Source organism: Loxodonta africana, chromosome 25 (assembly GCF_030014295.1).
Source record: "Loxodonta africana isolate mLoxAfr1 chromosome 25, mLoxAfr1.hap2, whole genome shotgun sequence".
Lineage (NCBI taxonomy): Eukaryota > Metazoa > Chordata > Mammalia > Proboscidea > Elephantidae > Loxodonta > Loxodonta africana.
This window is the reverse complement of record NC_087366.1, coordinates 37,120,231-37,139,093: the sequence shown is the minus strand read 5'-3', so window position 1 is coordinate 37,139,093 and position 18,863 is coordinate 37,120,231. Positions and strand designations below refer to the sequence as shown.

Sequence of the window (18,863 nt, the reverse complement as noted above, 5' to 3'; positions counted from 1 at the left end):
GGCTAATGACGCTGAACATCTTTTCATATGCATGGTGGCCATTTGAATGTCCTCTTTGGTGAAATGTCTATTCAAGTCCTTTGCCCATTTATGATTCAGTTATTTGTCTTTTTGTTGTTAAGTTTTTGAAGTTTTGTATGTATTTTGGTCATTAGAATATTGTCAGATACATGCTTTCTGAAAATATTCTCCCAGTCCGTAGCTTATCTTTTCACTTTTTCAGTAAAGTCTTTTGACGAGCAAAAGTTTTAAATTTTTTTTTTTTTTTTTTTAGGTTTTAAAATCATCAAAGAGGTAATAAGCTATTAAGAGCAGAGAGGTAAATAGACAGGGAGACAGCTTTAGCCCTGAGTGCCCTTGTCAATCCTGAAACTCTGGTCCTGCCCTTGGACAGCATCTTGTGGGAAGAATAAAAAATGACACCCAGGGACTGAGTAAGCTGGGAGTCCCACAAGAGACCCTAAAGAGTGAGGGTGAATTGGATAGGGACCAACCCTTGCCTAAAATTACAGCCTGGGTTGAAATTGTCTGAGTAGTCCAGGATCCTCAAGACTTGACCCTGGTGTAGGGTGGCCCAGTCAGTGGGCAGAAACAGGAAAAGTACCTGCCTTCTATTCCTCAAGCAGAAGAATTACTACAAAGAAGACTAAGTACAGAAAAAAAATACATAGATAAGGACATGAATTAGTAAATATGTTAAAAAGTTAAAACTTGGTTATAATAAAGGAACTGTAATTTAAAGCAATTTTGATTGCTATTTAAAACAAGAAATTTTCAAAGATTTAGCATTGGAGTAGGGGGTGGCCATAAACTCAAGTGCTGCAGAGCCCAGGCAGAGAGGAGAATGGTTGACTTGTGCCTTCTGGAAGACAGTCAGTGGTGTTGAACAGGCCAGCTGAATGCACCTGAGGGCCCAGGACAAGAGTGCAAATGGACACCCATATACCATATATCTAAATACTTTAAAGCTGTAAGTTAAGCTAACTAACTGTTTAATAAAATATATTCTAACCTCCTACCTTGATAAATATATCTACATAAAGACCAGGAAGGCTAGGTTTCAATTTAGACTTGTTGGACACCTTGGAGTTTTATATCAGAAAGTGACCACACAATCCGAGGTGCCCCAGCCCGTGGCTTGTTCGTCTTTTATTTACACTCAGGCTCTGTCCCACCCTTTGGCCCCTCCTTGGGCCTGAGCATTCACACACTGGCAGTGTGATCTACCCTCGGGACAATGAAGCCTTGGAAGAGGCCTGCAGCTCTGGAAGGGGCTTGGGACCTTTTGGGCAGAGAATTCCTCAGTCTCAGGTGTGGTCTTAAAGGGCTCTAGATACATTCTCTGGCCCTGTGAACTCCTAGCCCTGTGGGAGGGTCACAGGCAGAGGAGAGCCAGAGCAGAGGCCTCTAAAAGTTAGGATCCAGGGACCCAGCAATAGGATTCTGACCCTTTGTAAAGGTTGTTCTGGTCATGAAATTGTGTTCAGTTGAAATAAAAGCCAACAGAGGCAACTGCTACACAGCTCTAGCCAGTTGTCCCAAGAAAGAATATGAGCCTGGCATTGCCAGGTCTTTTGATTCTTTAAGTGGAAAATATGTGTTTTTATGTAAATAAAATACTGCCCAAACTGTGTAGTTAAAATAGATGAGCTACAGCCAGTGTACCAACATTAAAAAACAATAGGGAGCAAAAAGACAAGATACAGAAGATACATAAAGAAAAATCCACCACAGCCACCAGCTGCCATCGTGTCAATAAAGAATACCATATATATAAAGTTTAAAAGCATAAGAAGCAATACTACGTGTTTATGGTCACAGCAACATATAGTAGAAGTATAAAAACTTACATGGGAAACATAAATACAAAATTTAGGATAGTGGTAACCTCTGAGGAGGGAGGGGGATTAGGATACAGAGCAAGTATACAAACTCTATGTATAATGTTTAATGTTTTCTTTATCAAAAAAATAATAATGCAAAATGTTAAGATTTGTCTTAACTGGATAGTGTATAGGTGCTTATTATACTGTTTTTCCTACTTTTTATGTTCTTTTTAAGTGCAAGTATTGAAATACTAGCCTAATGAAGAAAAAAGAGTCAAATTCTATGTCATCTGTGAGCCAAAGTGTACCTCAGACCATCAGTTCACAGCCTTTGACCTAGAAAACAAACCCTAACTATGGGGTAGGAACAGTGGTAGATAGTGCACGTGACTATCCATCACATCGGGAGTAGGTGCAGCTCCTTGAAAAGTATACTGCCGAGAACTATAAGATGATTAATACTCCCTGACCCAATAATAAGATTCTGGAAGTTTATTCTAAAGAAATAATTCAAAGGAGAGACAAAGCTTTGATACGTGAAGAATTTAATTATGGCATTATTTACAATTTTGAAAAAATGAGAAACAATTTTGAATGTCTATCAATTAAAGTAAATTTTTTGAATAATAGTCGTATTAACTGGTCTTCCTTGTAGGCATATGGATATTATTTTATCACTGACAACATTGTACTTCAGGATAGATCTTGAAACGTTCTTTTTGACGGTGAATGCAACACCATTCCTCTTCGAGTTGTCATTCCCAGCATCGTAGACTATATGATTGTCTGATTCAAAATGGCCAATACCAGTCCATTTCAGATCACTAATGCCTAGGATATCGATGTTTATGCATTCCATTTCATTTTTGATGATTTCCAATTTTCCTAGATTCATACTTCATACATTCCAGGTTCCAATTATTAATGGATGTTTGCAGCTGTTTCTTCTCATTTTGAGTCATGCCACATCAGCAAATGAAGGTCCCAAAAGCTTTAAGGTCGACTCTACTTTGAGGAGGCAGCTCTTCTCCAGTCATCTTTTGAGTGCCTTCCAACTCAAGATGGGGGGCTCATCTTCTAGCACTGTATCAGACAATGTTCTGCTGCTATTCATAAAGTTTTCACTGGCTAATGCTTTTCAGAAGTAGACTGCCGGGTCCTTCTTCCTAGTGTGTCTTAGTCTGGAAGCTCAGCTGAAACCTGTCCTCCATGGGTGACCCTGCTGGTATCTGAATACCAGTGGCATAGCTTGCAGCATCACAGCAACACACAAGCCCCCGCAGTACGACAAACTGACAGTTAATATGACTGTTATTCAAATTTATGCACCAACCACTAGGGCCAAAGATGAAGAAATAGAAGATTTTTATCACCTGCTGCAGTCTGAAATTGATCGAACATGCAATCAAGATGCACTGATAATTACTGGTGATTGGAATGCGAAAGTTGGAAACAAAGAAGAAGGATCAGTAATTGGAAAATATGGCCTTGGTGATAGAAACAATGCTGGAGATTGAATGATAGAATTTTCCAAGACCAACGACTTCTTTGTTGCAAATACCTTCTTTCACCAACATAAACAGCGACTGTACACATGGACCTTGCCAGAAGGAACACGCAGAAATCAATTCAACTACATCTGTGGAAAGAGACGATGGAAAAGCTCAATATCATCAGTCAGAACAAGGCAGGGGCTGACTGTGGAACAGACCGTCAATTGCTCATATGCAAGGTCAAGCTGAAACTGAAGAAAATCAGAGCAAGCCCACGAGAGCCAAAATATGACCTTGAGTATATCCCACCTGAATTTAGAGACCATCTGAAGAATAGATTTGATGCATTGAACACTAGTGACCGAAGACCAGGCTAGTTGTGGAAGGACATCATACATGAAGAAAGCAAGAGGTCATTGAAAAGACAGGAAAGAAAGAAAAGACCAAGATGGATGTCAGAGGAGACTCTGAACCTTCCTCTTGAGTGTCGAGCAGCTAAAGCAAAAGGAAGAATTGATGAAGTAAAAGAACTGAACAGGGGGACATCTAAGTCAATTGGCATAATAAAATCTATTAAAACATTCTGCATCCCACTTTGAAGAGTGGCGTCTGGGGTCTTAAACGCTAGCAAGCAGCCATCTAAGATGCATCAATTGGTCTCAACTCACCTGGATCAAAGAAGAATGAAGAACACCAAGGACACAAGGTAATTATGAGGCCAAGAGACTGAAAGGGCCACATGAACCAGCGACTACATCATCCTGAGACCAGAAGAACTAGATGGTGCCTGGCTACAACCGATGACTGCCCCGACAGGGAACACAACAGAGAACCCCTGAGGGAGCAGGAGAGCAGTGGGATGCAGACCCCAAATTCTCATAAGACCAGACTTAATGATCTGACTGAGACTGGAAGGACCCTGGTGGTCATGGCCCCCAGACCTTCTGTTGGCCCAGGACAGGAACCATTCCCAAAGCCAACTCATCAGACATGAATTGGACTGGACAATGGGTTGGAGAGGGATGCTGGTGATGAGTGAGCTTCTTGGATCAGGTGGACACTTGACACTACGTTGGCATCTCCTGCCTGGAGGGGAGATGAGAGGGTGGAGGGGGATAGAAGCTGGCGAAAAGGACACGAAAAGAGAGAGTGGAGGGAGAGAGCGGGCTGTTTCATTAGTGGTGGTTTCATTAGGAGAGGAGTAATTGGGAGTGTGTAGCAAGGTATATATGGGTTTTTGTGTGAGAGACTGACTTGATTTGTAAACTTTCACTGAAAGCCCAATAAAAATTATTTAAAAAAAAAAAAAGAACTGAACAGAAGATTTCAAAGGACCTCTCGAGAATACAAAATAAAGTATTATAATGACATGTGCAAAGAGCTGGAGATGGAAAACCAAAAGGGAAGAACACGCTCGGCGTTTCTCAAGCTGAAAGAGCTGAATAAAGAATTCAAGCCTCGAGTTGCCATAGTAAGGATTCCATGGGGAAAATATTCAACAACACAGGAAGTATCAAAAGAAGATGGAAGGAATATACAGAGTCATTATACCAACAAGAATTAGTTGATATTCAACCATTTCAAGAGGTGGCATATGATCAGGAACCGATGGTACTGAAGGAAGAAGTCCAAGCTGCTCTGGAGGCATTGGCGAAAAACAAGGCTCCAGGAACTGGTGCAATATCAATTGAGATGTTTCAACAAACAGATGCAGCGCTGGACGTGCTCACTCATCTATGCCAAGAAATATGGAAGACAGCTTCCTGGCCAACTGATTGGAAGAGATCCATATTTATGCCTATTCCCAAAAAAGGTGATCCAACCGAATGTGGAAATTATAGAACAATATCATTAATATCACACGCAAGCAAAATTTTTCTGAAGATCATTCAAAAACGGCTGCAGCAGTACATCGACAGGGAACTGCCAGAAATTCAGGCCAGTTTCAGAAGAGGACGTGGAACCAGGGATATCATTGCTGATATCATATGGATCCTGGCTGAAGGCAGAGAATACCAGAAGGATGTTTACCTGTGTTTTATTGACTATGCAAAGGCATTCGACTGTGTGGATCATAACAAACTATGGATAACACTGCGAAGAAGGGGAATTCCAGAACACTGAATTGTGCTCATGAGGACCTTCACATAGATCAAGAGGCAGTTGTTCGGACAGAACAAGGGGATACTGATTGGTTTAAAGTCAGGAAAGGCATGAGTCATGGTTGTATTGTTACCTATTTAATACGTATGCTGAACAGGTAATACGAGAAGCTGGACTATATGAAGAAGAATGGGGCATCAGGATTGGAGAAGACTCGTTAACAACCTGTGTTATGCAGATGACACAACCTTGCTTGCTCAAAGTGAAGAGGACTTGAAGCACTTACTAATGAAGATCAAAGACCACAGCCTTCAGTACGGATTACACCTCAACATAAAGAAAACAAAAATCCTCACAACTGGACCAATGAGCAACATCATGATAAATGGAGAAAAGATTGAAGTTGCCAAGGATTTCATTTTACTTGGATCCATAATCAACAGCCATGGAGGCAGCAGTCAAGGAATCAAAAGATGCATTGCACTGAGCAAATCTGCTGCAAAGGACCTCTTCAAAGTGTTGAAGAGCAAAGATGTCACCCTGAAGGCTAAGGTGCACCTGACCCAAGCCATGGTGTTTTCAATCCCATCATATGCATGTGAAAGCTGAACAATGAATAAGGAAGACCGAAGAAGAGTTGACGCGTTTGAATTGCGGTATTGGCGAACAGTAGTCAATATACCATGGACTGCCAAAAGAACGAACAAATCTGTCTTAGAAGAAGTGCAGCCAGAATGCTCCTTAGAAGCCAGGATGGCGAGATTGCATCTTCCATACTTTGGACATGTTGTCAGGAGGGATCAGTCCCTGGAGAAGGACATCATGCTTGGCAGAGTACAGGGTCAGCGGAAAAGAGGAAGACCCTCAACGAGGTGGATGGACACAGTGGCTGCAACAATGAGCTCAAGCCTAACAACGACTGTAAGGATGGCGTAGGACTGGGCAGTGTTTCGTTTTGTTGTGCATAGGGTCGCTGTGAGTCAGAATCGACTCGATGGCACCTAACAACAACAACAACATCAATTAAAGTACAGCCAGAATAACTCCTTAGAAACAAGGATGGCAAGGCTACGTGTCACATACTTTGGACATGTTATCAGGAGGAATCATTCCCTGGAGAAGGACATCATCTTGGTAAAGTAGAGGGTCAGCGAAAAAGAGGAAGCCCCTCAATGAGATGGACTGACACAGTGGCCGCAACAGTGGGTTCAAGCATAGCAACAGCTGTGGGGATGGCACAGGACCAGGCAATGTTTTGCTCTGTTGCGCGTAGGGTCGCTGTGAGTCAGAACCAACTCATCAGCACCTAGCAACAACAATGACATAAATAAAGGATACACGAGTAGATTATGGGTTGCTAACTGCATAGAATATTATAACAGCATTAAAAATAAGTTTGAAGAAATGTAGAAAACGGAAAATGCTTATGGGAGAATGTATAAAACTCAAAAACAAATTATTTGTATAGCAATATTACTATTATAAAAATATGTGCACATTTGGACAAAGACTGGACAATAGTAGACAAAAATGAAAAACACGTTAGTCGATGAAATTGTGGGCAATTTAAAATATTTTTAATGTCTGATTAGTTTTACTCTTTGAAAATGTTGAACTAAATTGGATTGAAACATGATATGTTTGATAAGAATGTTTGAGTCACTTTGGGTGTTTTATTTTTGAAATGCAGTATTCTCTAGGATACCTTTTTTTGTGGTTTTTACCTTATACTTAATTTTTAAATTTTAGCCATCAGAGATAGAAATGGAGTCTCAGATACATCTGTATGGGCACACGGAAGAGATAACCAGCTTATTTGTTTGCAAACCGTACAGCATAATGATAAGTGTGAGCAGAGATGGAACCTGCATCATATGGGATTTAAACAGGTACAGAAGGTCTCCAACTCCAACAGCTGTTTTTCATGTTTCCGTTCTTACTGTATGAAACAGATGTACTAGAATATCTTTGTATTTTAACAATCTTAAGCATGCAATACAGACTTGACTTTTTTAATCTTACTGAAATCAAAAGCTCAACTAGGAAAACATGTACGCCTTATGAATACATGTACTGAGGGAGAGAATTATACAAATAAGAGAATATAATTGTTTTGAATGAATGTATGTAATTCATGTCTTTTGTCTTTCAGGCTGTGCTATGTTCAAAGTTTGGCTGGACACAAAAGCCCTGTCACGGCCGTCTCTGCCAGTGAAACTACCGGTGATATTGCTACTGTGTGTGATTCAGGTGAGCGGCACCCAGAGTCAAAGCACAGGGACACGGCTTTAACCCTACGTTCCGCCAGCCTCTTCTCTTGTAGGCTGAGTATCGGACAGGTGTTCTCGAAGGTCCTTGCCAGATCTAAATACTTGGTAAGGGCATGTATGTGGATTGCAATACAATAAGACCAACATTGAATTCGTCGGTTTAGGCATCAACTTATGTAAAAATTAGCATTGTCACAATTTAGCTCTTCGTGATGTATATAAAATTGCATTTGAGCACATGTAAGTTAAGCAAATGATTGTTATATGATTATCTTAATTGTCTTGGTTTTTGTATTTCTTTTTTTTGCTGCTTTTTATCTGTTAAATTTGTTACCGTCCTTCTGGCTAATTGAAAAGCAGCAGCAGATGACCAAGTTTGAATATATTTCTTCCAGTTCCTGAGAGAGGATAATAGGATAGATAATAAATGCAGGTAGAATTTTCCTTAAAAATTACATGATGAAGATATATCTCCTAGACAAAGTTTTTGTTTTTGCTTTTTTCATGTATACACATTAAAAACCTGATAACATCCAGCAGGAAGGTACAGTTGAAAATTTTATTAATTTTCTGGTTGCATTTCTATTCTTAAAGGTCTTTAAAAATTGAAAGAGTCCTTTGAAAAATTGCTTGCTTCTTACTGTCCACTTAGTTTAGACTGTCTTTGACATATCTGTAGCTGGTGGTCCGCTGTCCTTTGCTTGCATTTTTGATATCTCTTGTTTTAGATATGGCTTTTTGTTTTTGTTTTTACAAAATGTTTATTCATTCTTGTATTCAAAAGTAATGTCTTCAGTCATGATTAAAGATTTCAGATGTGAAAGTATGTGCCAGTCTTAGCCCCCAATCGTAAAATAATGTCATGAGAACATTCTTGTATCCTAATGACCGTAAGTAAGGGAAAACATCTTACTTACACAGTTGACTTTGGTAATAGAAAGAAGCCTTGGTGGCACAGTGGTTAAAGCACTTGGCTGCTAACCAAAAGGTTGGTGGTTCAAACCCATCAGCTGCTCTGTGGGAGAAAGATGTGGCGGTCTGCTTCCGCAAGGATTTACAGTCTTGGAAATCCTACGGGGCAGTTCTGCTCTGTCCTGTAGGGCCACTGTGAGTTGGAATCAATTCAACAGCAACGGGTTTGGTTGTTTTCAGTTTTGGTAACAGAAGTATGAGCAGATGATTGATGACTTTGCTAATTGTTTTTCCTTGATTCGTACATTAGCGGCTTTTAGTGTGTCATATCAAGAGGGATGCTGGGGGAATAATATAAAGTGTTTATATGGAGTTCTCTACCTTCTTGTTTTGGCAACATTTGAAAGTTTGGACTCATCCAAAGGGAGGTGAATTTTAGAAAGTTAATTACTTTCTCGCTGCCAGTAGTGATTTATGTCTATGATATTATATCCGTTAGTCATATGGGAACCAGAAACAAAATTACTTTTGCTGTAGTTACTTACTCACTAGTAGGGGATTCAGGTGTCCCTGGGATGCCTACAGTATACCAGAGTAATGGATAGAACTTCTTTTCCTATTTGAACAAAAAGACTTTCTCAACTGTTTTTAGGCCTCTTGGTACATATATAGGAGACCTCATTAAGAGCAGTTGGTATATGGAGAACATAGTAAAAATAATCATTTTTTGAAAGTGAGGCCAAACTTATGTTTAGTGATCCAGACTAGAGTTAGTCCTCCTATTCTTATAGGCCAAAAAGGGGGAGAAAATTATCAGATTAAGCCTACCAAAAATTTGGACCCTTTTAGAGGTACCATCCAAGTAGCCATAAAATCAAAATTTAAATATGTATATATATTTATTTAAATGTTTATTTTAAAGTTACTTGCTTACCCCTAATACAGATTTTTTTGAGATCTATGTATATATATTTTTTAAGAAGGTATACATAAACGTGCACATATATATTTTTGAGATTATATATATATACACACATATATGTAAAATACATATTAGCAAGCAACTTATTAGCAAGCTTCTTCCTCCTGTTCATAAAATTTCCTAGTGCTTTATTGGGGTGTGCTTTTTATAGTGATAAAATGTGAAATTTGTTTTCTTTTTTTACCACTGGATAAAATATATACCTTTGAACTAGGATAAGACAGCCACGGTCTGGTTCTGTTTTGCCAGTGGCATTGTTGTTGTTGTTAGGTGTCGTCAAGTCGGTTCCGACTCGTAGCAACCCTATGCACAACAGAACGAAACACTGCCCGGTCCTGCGCCATCCTTACAATCGTTATGCTTGAGCTCATTGTTGCAGCCACTGTGACCATCCACCTCATTGAGGGTCTTCCTCTTTTCCGCTGACCCTGTACTCTGCCAAGCATGATGTCCTTCTCCAGGGACTGATACCTCCTGACAACGCATCCAGAGTATGGAAGACGCAGTCTCACTCGCCGTCCTTGCCTCTAAGGAGCATTCTGGCCGCATTTCTTCTAAGACAGATTTGTTCATTCTTTTAGCAGTCCATGGTATATTGAATATTGTTCACCAACACCGCAATTCAAAGGCGTCAACTTTTCTTCGGTCTTCTTATTCATTGTCCAGCTTTCACATGCATATGATGGGATTGAAAACACCATGGCTTGGGTCAGGTGCACCTTAGCCTTCAGGGTGACATCTTTGCTCTTCAACACTTTGAAGAAGTCCTTTGCAGCAGATTTGCTCAGTGCAATGCATCTTTTGATTCCTTGACTGCTGCCTCCATGGCTGTTGATTATGGATCCAAGTAAAATGAAATCCTTGACAACTTCAGTCTTTTCTCCATTTATCATGATGTTGCTCATTGGTCCAGTTGTGAGGATTTTTGTTTTCTTTATGTTGAGGTGTAATCCGTACTGAAGGCTGTGGTCTTTGATCTTCATTAGTAAGTGCTTCAAGTCCTCTTCACTTTGAGCAAGCAAGGTTGTGTCATCTGCATAACGCAGGTTGTTAATGAGTCTTCCTCCAATCCTGATGCCCCATTCTTCTTCATATAGTCCAGCTTCTCGTATTACCTGTTCAGCATACAGATTAAATAGGTAACAATACAACCCTCACGCACGCCTTTCCCCACTTTAAACCAATCAGTATCCCCTTGTTCTGTCCGAACAACTGCCTCTTGATCTATGTAAAGGTTCCTCATGAGCACAATTCAGTGTTCTGGAATTCCCCTTCTTCGCAGTGTTATCCATAGTTTGTTATGATCCACACAGTCGAATGCCTTTGCATAGTCAATAAAACACAGGTAAACATCCTTCTGGTATTCTCTGGCTTCAGCCAGGACCCATATGATGTCAGCAATGATATCCCTGGTTCCACGTCCTCTTCTGAAACTGGCCTGAATTTCTGGCAGTTCCCTGTTGATGTACTGCTGCAGCCGTTTTTGAATGATCTTCAGCAAAATTTTGCTTGAGTGTGATATTAATGATATTGTTCTATAATTTCCACATTCGGTTGGATCACCTTTCTTGGGAATGGGCATAAATATGGATCTCTTCCAATCAGTTGGCCAGGAAGCTGTCTTCCATATTTCTTGGCATAGACGAGTGAGCACGTCCAGCGCTGCATCTGTTTGTTGAAACATCTCAATTGATATTGCATCAATTCCTGGAGCCTTGTTTTTCGCCAATGCCTCCAGAGCAGCTTGGACTTCTTCCTTCAGTACCATCGGTTCCTGATCATATGCCACCTCTTGAAATGGTTGAATATCAACTAATTCTTTTTGGTATAATGACTCTGTATATTCCTTCCATCTTCTTTTGATGCTTCCTGGGTCGTTTAATATTTTCATAATGCCACTGGCATTATGAAGTTAGTATTCTAAGATTCTAAAATTGAGGCAGGGGGAGGTTTTCCGATTAATTTTCATTCCCATGAGGATGTATAGGAAGGAGAGTTCTTTCTTTTTCTTTCTAGGAATGCCCAACTTTCTGACTTACAAATTGGTGTGTTAAATTATACGTGAATGCCCCAGGTATTGGGTGAGGGTCTTGATTTTTGATACTTACAGCCTTAGCCAGAGGAGTAGTTATTTGGTTTTATTGTAGCCCAAGTTGGTAGTGATCTGCTCGGATAATTCTTTGGCTATTAACTTCCAAACTATACTTCAGAGAGTCCAGGAGCACATTTAGGTTTTTTATTTTGAAGGATTAAGCCATGCAGCAGCTATGGGTTATAGTGACCAACCCCTACATTAATATCTTAGTGGCTATATGTTTTTTGTTTTTTTTTTATGTGTTCAGTGACTTTTAAAAGAGTGAAATGTAACCTAATCATAGAAAAGACAAGTTCACCATCTACAATTATATTTCTTTTGAATACTGAGTCTCCTGCGTCCTGATGCTTTATTTAGATAATATCTCCTAATCAGTACTCTGCAATGGGAAGTCTTAGTAGAACCTGGAATTTTAGTCTGTGATGTTTGAAGATCTTTAGTGTATCTTTAAAGAAGCATTTCCAATATTTGTTTCTTCACAACAAAATATGAAATATTGTTATCACCAAGACAATAAATTCTCTACTTTCATGATAGATCTACTGGAAAATAAATTAAGTGCGGTAAGACTGTGTCATCCAGTCTTTATCATGCCTCTTACCCTGTTTCTTTACCAGCATGAGAGTACTTTCTTGAAGGGCAGGGCACATCCTCACGAGGCCTCAAACCACCAGCCCCAGTTTATAGAGGACGGCATGCAATTATTGCTCCCTCCACTCCCTGGAAAACTCAAGTCTGGTTACTGTGTGGTCTTGGAAAAGAAAAAAATTCATTTAATAAGGCATTGACTTATAAGATTCATGATTAATTTACTTTGTTGCTGCATGTTGTAATGACTCCCTCACCCCCACTGGTCATAAGATAAGTATGCAAAGCTCTCTGTGACTTGTAACGTAGTAATTTCATTTGTACAGTCTTTAGTCATGGTTTGCATATAAACTGCATCACTAAAACGAATAAGCCTGCAGGGATTGCCGTCCAGAGCCCAGTGTGGGTGGGCTTTCAGACACCCACATTCGGGTGACCAGTGGGATGATTTTGGTGTTTCAGCTGGCGGAGGCAGTGACCTCAGACTGTGGACAGTGAATGGGGACCTCGTTGGACATGTCCACTGCAGGGAGATCATCTGTTCTGTTGCTTTCTCCAACCAGCCTGAAGGAGTATCTATCAATGTGATTGCTGGGGGCTTAGAAAATGGGATTGTACGGTAAGAGGGGTTTTGATTCTCTTGGTTTGCTTTCCTTCATAAGGATATAGCAGTTGCAGAAATTAGTTTTTAATACCTAGGCATATTACTATTTAATATTTAGAGGTTTTAAATTACCTTCGGATATAGGCTTTTCAGTTATTCCTGTTTTATTTCTAAATAATAAAAATGGCTTTATTAGAGAAATGCAAATTAAAACCACGATGAGATTCCATCTCACTCCAACAAGGCTGGCATTAATCCAAAAAACACAAAATAATAAATGTCGGAGAGGCTGCAGAGAGATTGGAACTCTTATACACTGCTGGTGGGAATGTAAAATGGTACAACCACTTTGGAAATCTATCTGGCGTTATCTTAAACAGTTAGAAATAGAACTACCATACAACCCAGAAATCCCACTCCTCGGAATATACCCTAGAGAAATAAGAGCCTTCACACAAACAGATATATGCACACCCATGTTTATTGCAGCTCTGTTTACAATAGCAAAAAGCCGGAAGCAACCAAGGTGTCCATCAATGGATGAATGGTTAAATAAATTGTGGTATATTCACACAATGGAATACTACACATCGATAAAGAACAGTGACGAATCTGTGAAACATTTCATAACGTGGAGGAACCTGAAAGGCATTATGCTGAGCGAAATTAGTCAGAGGCAAAAGGACAAATATTGTATAAGACCACTATTATAAGATCTTGAGAAATAGTACAAACTAAGAAGAACACATACTTTTGTGGTTACGGGGGTAGGGGGAGGGAGGGTGGAAGAGGGTTTTTTATTGATTAATTAGTAGATAAGAACTGCTTTAGGTGAAGGGAAGGACAATACTCAATACATGGAAGGTCAGCTCAACTGGGCTGGACCAAAAGCAAAGAAGTTTCCGGGGTAAACTGAATGCTTCGAAGGTCAGCAGAGCAAGAGCGGGGGTTTGGGGACCATGGTTTAAGGGGACTTCTAAGTCAATTGGCAAAATAATTCTATAGAAAACATTCTGCATCCCACTTTGAAATGTGGTGTCTGGGGTCTTAAATGCTAACAAGCGGCCATCTAAGATGCATCAATTTGTCTCAACCCACCTGGAGCAAAGGAAAATGAAGAACACCAAGGTCACACGACAACTAAGAGCCCAAGAGACAGAAAGGGCCACATGAACCAGAGACCTACATCATCCTGAGACCAGAAGAACTAGCTGGTGCCCGGCTACAATCGATGACTGCCCTGAGAGGGAGCACAGCAGAGAACCCCTGAGGGAGCAGGAGATCAGTGGGATGCAGACCCCAAATTCTCATAAAAAGACCATACTTAATGGTCTGACTGAGACTAGAGGAATCCCGGCGGCCATGGGCCCCAAACCTTCTGTTGGCCCAGGATAGGAACTATTCCCGAAGACAACTCAGCAGACGTGAAAGGGACTGGACAGTGGGTAGGAGAGAGATGATGATGAAGAGTGAGCTAATGATATCAGGTGGACACTTGAGACTGTGTTGGCATCTCCTGTCTGGAGGGGGGATGGGAGGATAGAGAGAGTTGGAAGCTGGCAAAATTGTCACGAAAGGAGAGACTGGAAGGGCTGACTCATTAGGGGGACAGCAAGTGGGAGAACAGAGTAAGGTGTATATAAGCTTATATGTGACAGTCTGACTTGATTTGTAAACGTTCACTTGAAGCTCAATAAAAGTTAGTTAAAAAAATGGCTTTATTATACTTTTAAATTTTTACATTGTTTGCTAACTATAAGGGAATAACAATATAAAGTATAAAGTTCCCTTACTCCCATACCCCCCGCTGCAGACTTCCCAGAGGTAACTGCTCTTAACTGTTTACTGTGTTTCCTTCCAGATTACTTTTAACAAATAAACAAATATGTAGGGTATTTTTAGGAGTGATAATTTTAGTTTACATAATGAGATAATGGCTTTTTTTCTCCTCTAGGTTATGGAGCACATGGGACCTAAAGCCTGTGCGGGAAATTACATTTCCTAAATCACACAAGCCTATTGTAAGGTAAGGTATTTTCCCCCTTTATTCTTCATAATATATTTTATGACTTTGTTTTTATTAGGGAGATATTAAAGCACGAAGACCTAAAGAAATGTCTGATTAAAATCACCATTATAAAAAGGCAACCATTTATTAAACACTAGGTTGCCCATGACAGAGTACCAAGAGAGAGGCACAGTCTTCGTCCTCTTGGAGCTTGAAATCTGAGACAGGAACTTACTGTCTAGTTGAAAGGCATGCTGGTGTAATGCCGGGGTAAGGCCTCTTGAACTATCAAAACTTTTTTTTTTCTTTCTTGAAAAGGCCCACAAGCAACCAGCTAAGGAGCCCTGGTGGTACAATGGTTAAACACTTGGCTGCTAACTGAAAAGTCAGCGGTTCGAACCCACCAGCAGCTCCGCGGGAGAAAAGCCCTAGTGATCTGCTCCCTTAAAGATTACAGCCTAGGAAACCAATGGGGCAGTTCTCCTGTGTCATATAGGGTCACTATCAGTCAATCGGCTGGACAGCACACAGCAACAATCCTTTGCTTAGTTAACAAACAATTTGACTTTCAAAATTCAATTGGAAGTGATTCTAATTTGTACTTTATTAAAATAAATTTATTTTTAAGGCACCAAATATAAAGTTAATGAACTTAAATTAATTATTTATTAATATTATATCTATACCCTTTTTTCTTTCAGGGAAATAAAATATCTCTAAAATAATACTATCATTTATTTTATAAGGAGAAAATCTAATACTGTTATATTTTTTTAGTTTTCTATACCTGACTAAAAGGAGCCCTGGTAGCACAGTGGTTAAAGCACTAGCTGCTAACCAAAAGGTTGGTGGTTCAAATCCACCAGCCACTCGGTGGGAGAAAGATGTGGCAATCTGCTCCCGTAAGGATTTACTGCCTTGGAAACCCTATGGGGCAGTACTACTCTATCCTATAGGGTCACTATGAGTCAGAATTGACTTGACGGCAGCATGTGGGCATACCTGACTATTTTCTGTTTAGGTAATGAAGAAAACATGCAAAGAAGGAACATACCGATCAGTCTGATCCTGATTTTATTCTATATCACCTAGTCAGAATGAGCTTCACAAACATGTCAGAAGGATAATTAAACAGTATCAGAATTGCAGTTTAAGCCAGTGAGTTGTGTGCCGTCGTTTAGTCGATATCTCTCTGCTCCTGTGAAGATAACTCCTCTACACAAACTTCCCTATGTTCACCACTATGCCGGTACAGCGTTAAGAAATAAAATACATGAACTGGATTTATTTTGCAGCCTTACATTTTCCTGTGATGGCCACCACTTGTACACAGCCAACAGTGAGGGAACCGTGATTGCCTGGTGTCGGAAGGACCAACAGCGCTTGAAACAGCCCATGTTCTACTCTTTCCTCAGCAGCTACGCGGCCGGGTGACTGTGAGAGAACTTGGCATTCTCCAGAGCACTATGAGTCCAAACTACGTTTGGTGACTTCACCAGTTTTAGAAGATTGACCTGAAGAAATGGATGACTAATTACGTCATCCGAATAACGATAGTCTGTTCATCTGCACAATATTCTGGAGCCTCCAAGGTCCCGAGCAGGAAGTTTTGTTCTGATCAGTGACGATCTAGAGGGCTGGGGCGTGTGTACTAACCAACTAGCTTTAAGCCTTGCATGGTAAAGTAAAAGCGTGTGCTTAAAGTTGTTTCCCACAAAGGTAATCTAAAGAAAAGATTAGGGTCTCCTTTTTGTATTATCCCAAAAGGGCCAGTAGTATCTAAACTGGGATAATTGTTTATATAAAATACTCTTAAAAAGTGTTATATTTTAAAAGTTCTGCCCTAAAATAATCCCACCCCCCCAAAAAAAAGAAAAGAAAAGGATAAAGAATTCAGGACTTGATAATTGCTTTCTTTGAGAAGCAGATTGTTCAGTAGGTGCCTCTGCACCGAACATTCTATGGAATATCTGATATTAACAACAAACTACTGATGAATCTCAGTGTTGGCAGTTTTTGCCAGTTGCCTTCTTAGCTTAAAGTACAACTAGAATTTTTTGACAGCCACAGAACGCAGGTATCTTTGATTTCAGACACATCCTGTTTCTTCATAAAAATCTAACTTAAAATCCATAACACTAGATGTTGAATATCCCTAGTTGAGTCAGTACAATGATAATTTATTTTACACCTGTCCTTCACAGATCATTGACTACTTCACAACCTGCAATAGAAAGCCTTCACTATGCAAAAAGTTCGCACAGACGTTAATAGTGCAGCCTAGAGAAGTCATTCACTCTAATGTGCAGGAAGGGTTTCCATCCCCAGGACAGAATGAGAAGAGAAAAGGAGACAGCTTACTTTGTTTCAAACAGGAGGCTGGGTCATACTTTCAGGAAACAATACCCACTGTGTTTCTGCTAACTTCTATCACCTGAGAATTCCTAAACATCTTGGAATAGTCTCTGTCTACCATGATATCATGGCTTTGTTTTTCCCTGGGGTGCTGTTTTATTGGCTTTGAAAGCACTGTAAAATAAGCTCAGTAATATGTTACCACAGGATAAAAATATGTATTCCTGTCTAAGAATAAGTTGCGCGTTTGTTAGGGAAATTTAATTTATATGGTGTTTACAGAACTACTTTTGTAATTTCCAGACTTTCTAAAACATTCTGCTTAAAACAGTACAAAATGCAATTCCAAAGTCTCTGCTGTCCAGATAGGAACAAGAGGGAGCAAATGGGTGCGGGCGCTTGTAGCTGTGAGCAGTGTATGATGGAAGAATGTTTAGCAGCCTGGATTAGACGGTGGTTTGCACAGGTTAGGTATTAATTCTGAGGTCCAAGTAGGTGCAGAGATAAGATTATTCCTATTCACGTTGAAGTGATTTGCTTTGTTTAAAAACAAAATTGCAGCTATTGTCTAGCTTTCATTTTTTGACTGAGAGCTTTAAATTAGTCCCCTATTAAAACAGGGATGCTGCTCAGTCTTTTTTTTTTTTGTAAGGCCAAATTTCATCATTTATCTAAAGAGAAAAATATGCAAAATAACTGGTCTTATTAAGAGTGCAATATTATATTTTTATGTAAAAATAAAAATTAATTTTGGGGGGATTATTTATTCAGCATGAGGCTTAATATGTATATGTTTGAAACACTTCATAATGTGCATGTTGTAACCAATATTTCTGTAAATTATCACAAGCTTTGATGTCTTTGTATACACTGCCACTTCAATTTGGGAATAAATTTCATGAAAATAGTTTTAAAGACCTATTCTTTTCAGGTTTAAATATTATAGCCATAATATATGGTCTTTTGGGTTTTTTTAAACTCACATAGATTCTGTCTCTAGTACCACTGTAAATGTTTGTCACTAGGGAAGGATAACTTCATTTCTGAATTGTGATTTTTGTGCTAAAGCTTTAGATTTCAACCTTTAACTCCCCTTAAGTGGAGTTTAAACAACAGCCCCAAGATCAAACCCACCATTTTAAAGAAAAGAACAACTGTTCCCTCCCCAGTAGCTGATCTTTATTGAGCCACAGCTGTGTACCAGACATGATGCTAAGTGCTGAGGAGATAGTGCTGCTCAAAATACAGGATGCTTGTTCTAGCACTTGTGGGGGTTACAGGCTGGTAGAGAAACATCACAGATAACGCACACCAAGTATACATAGTGTATAACCATGGTTAAGTGCTACGAAGGCCGAGTTAGGACACTCTGAGAAAATATAACGGGAAAAATTCCATTTCAACTGAGGGTATCTACAAAAGCCTCTCGAGCAAGCGAAATTTTTGTTGAAACCTAATGGATGAATAGAAATTCAACAGGTGAAGCTGGTGGCAGATGTGTTTCTGACAGAGCGTGATAACATTTATGAAGCCCTTAAGGTGCAAACATCAACGAACAGAAGCCCAATGAAGGAAAGAGTGTCCTGTACCTACCCCAGAGTCCCTGCGTGATACCAACAGTTAATAT

At 39.8% G+C, this 18,863-nt stretch overlaps 1 protein-coding gene across 11 annotated transcripts in view; it reads left to right on the top strand.

The window, feature by feature from the left end:
• Positions 1 to 18,144, top strand: part of LYST (lysosomal trafficking regulator) — a 194,043-nt gene extending 175,899 nt beyond the window's left edge. For 6 of the 11 annotated variants that reach the window (XM_023549297.2, XM_064276698.1, XM_010591029.3 and 3 more), the window contains 5 exons: positions 7,172 to 7,311; positions 7,575 to 7,672; positions 12,732 to 12,888; positions 14,828 to 14,899; positions 16,177 to 18,144. In XM_023549297.2, coding sequence (XP_023405065.2) covers positions 7,172 to 7,311; positions 7,575 to 7,672; positions 12,732 to 12,888; positions 14,828 to 14,899; positions 16,177 to 16,315 — 606 coding nt within the window. In that variant the 3' untranslated portion in view covers positions 16,316 to 18,144. Of the gene's footprint in view, positions 1 to 274; positions 950 to 7,171; positions 7,312 to 7,574; positions 7,673 to 12,731; positions 12,889 to 14,827; positions 14,900 to 16,176 lie in introns of those variants that run through there. The other 5 variants (XM_064276700.1, XM_064276699.1, XM_023549301.2 and 2 more) reach the window with 3 other exon arrangements.
• The last annotated feature ends 719 nt before the right edge of the window (positions 18,145 to 18,863 follow it).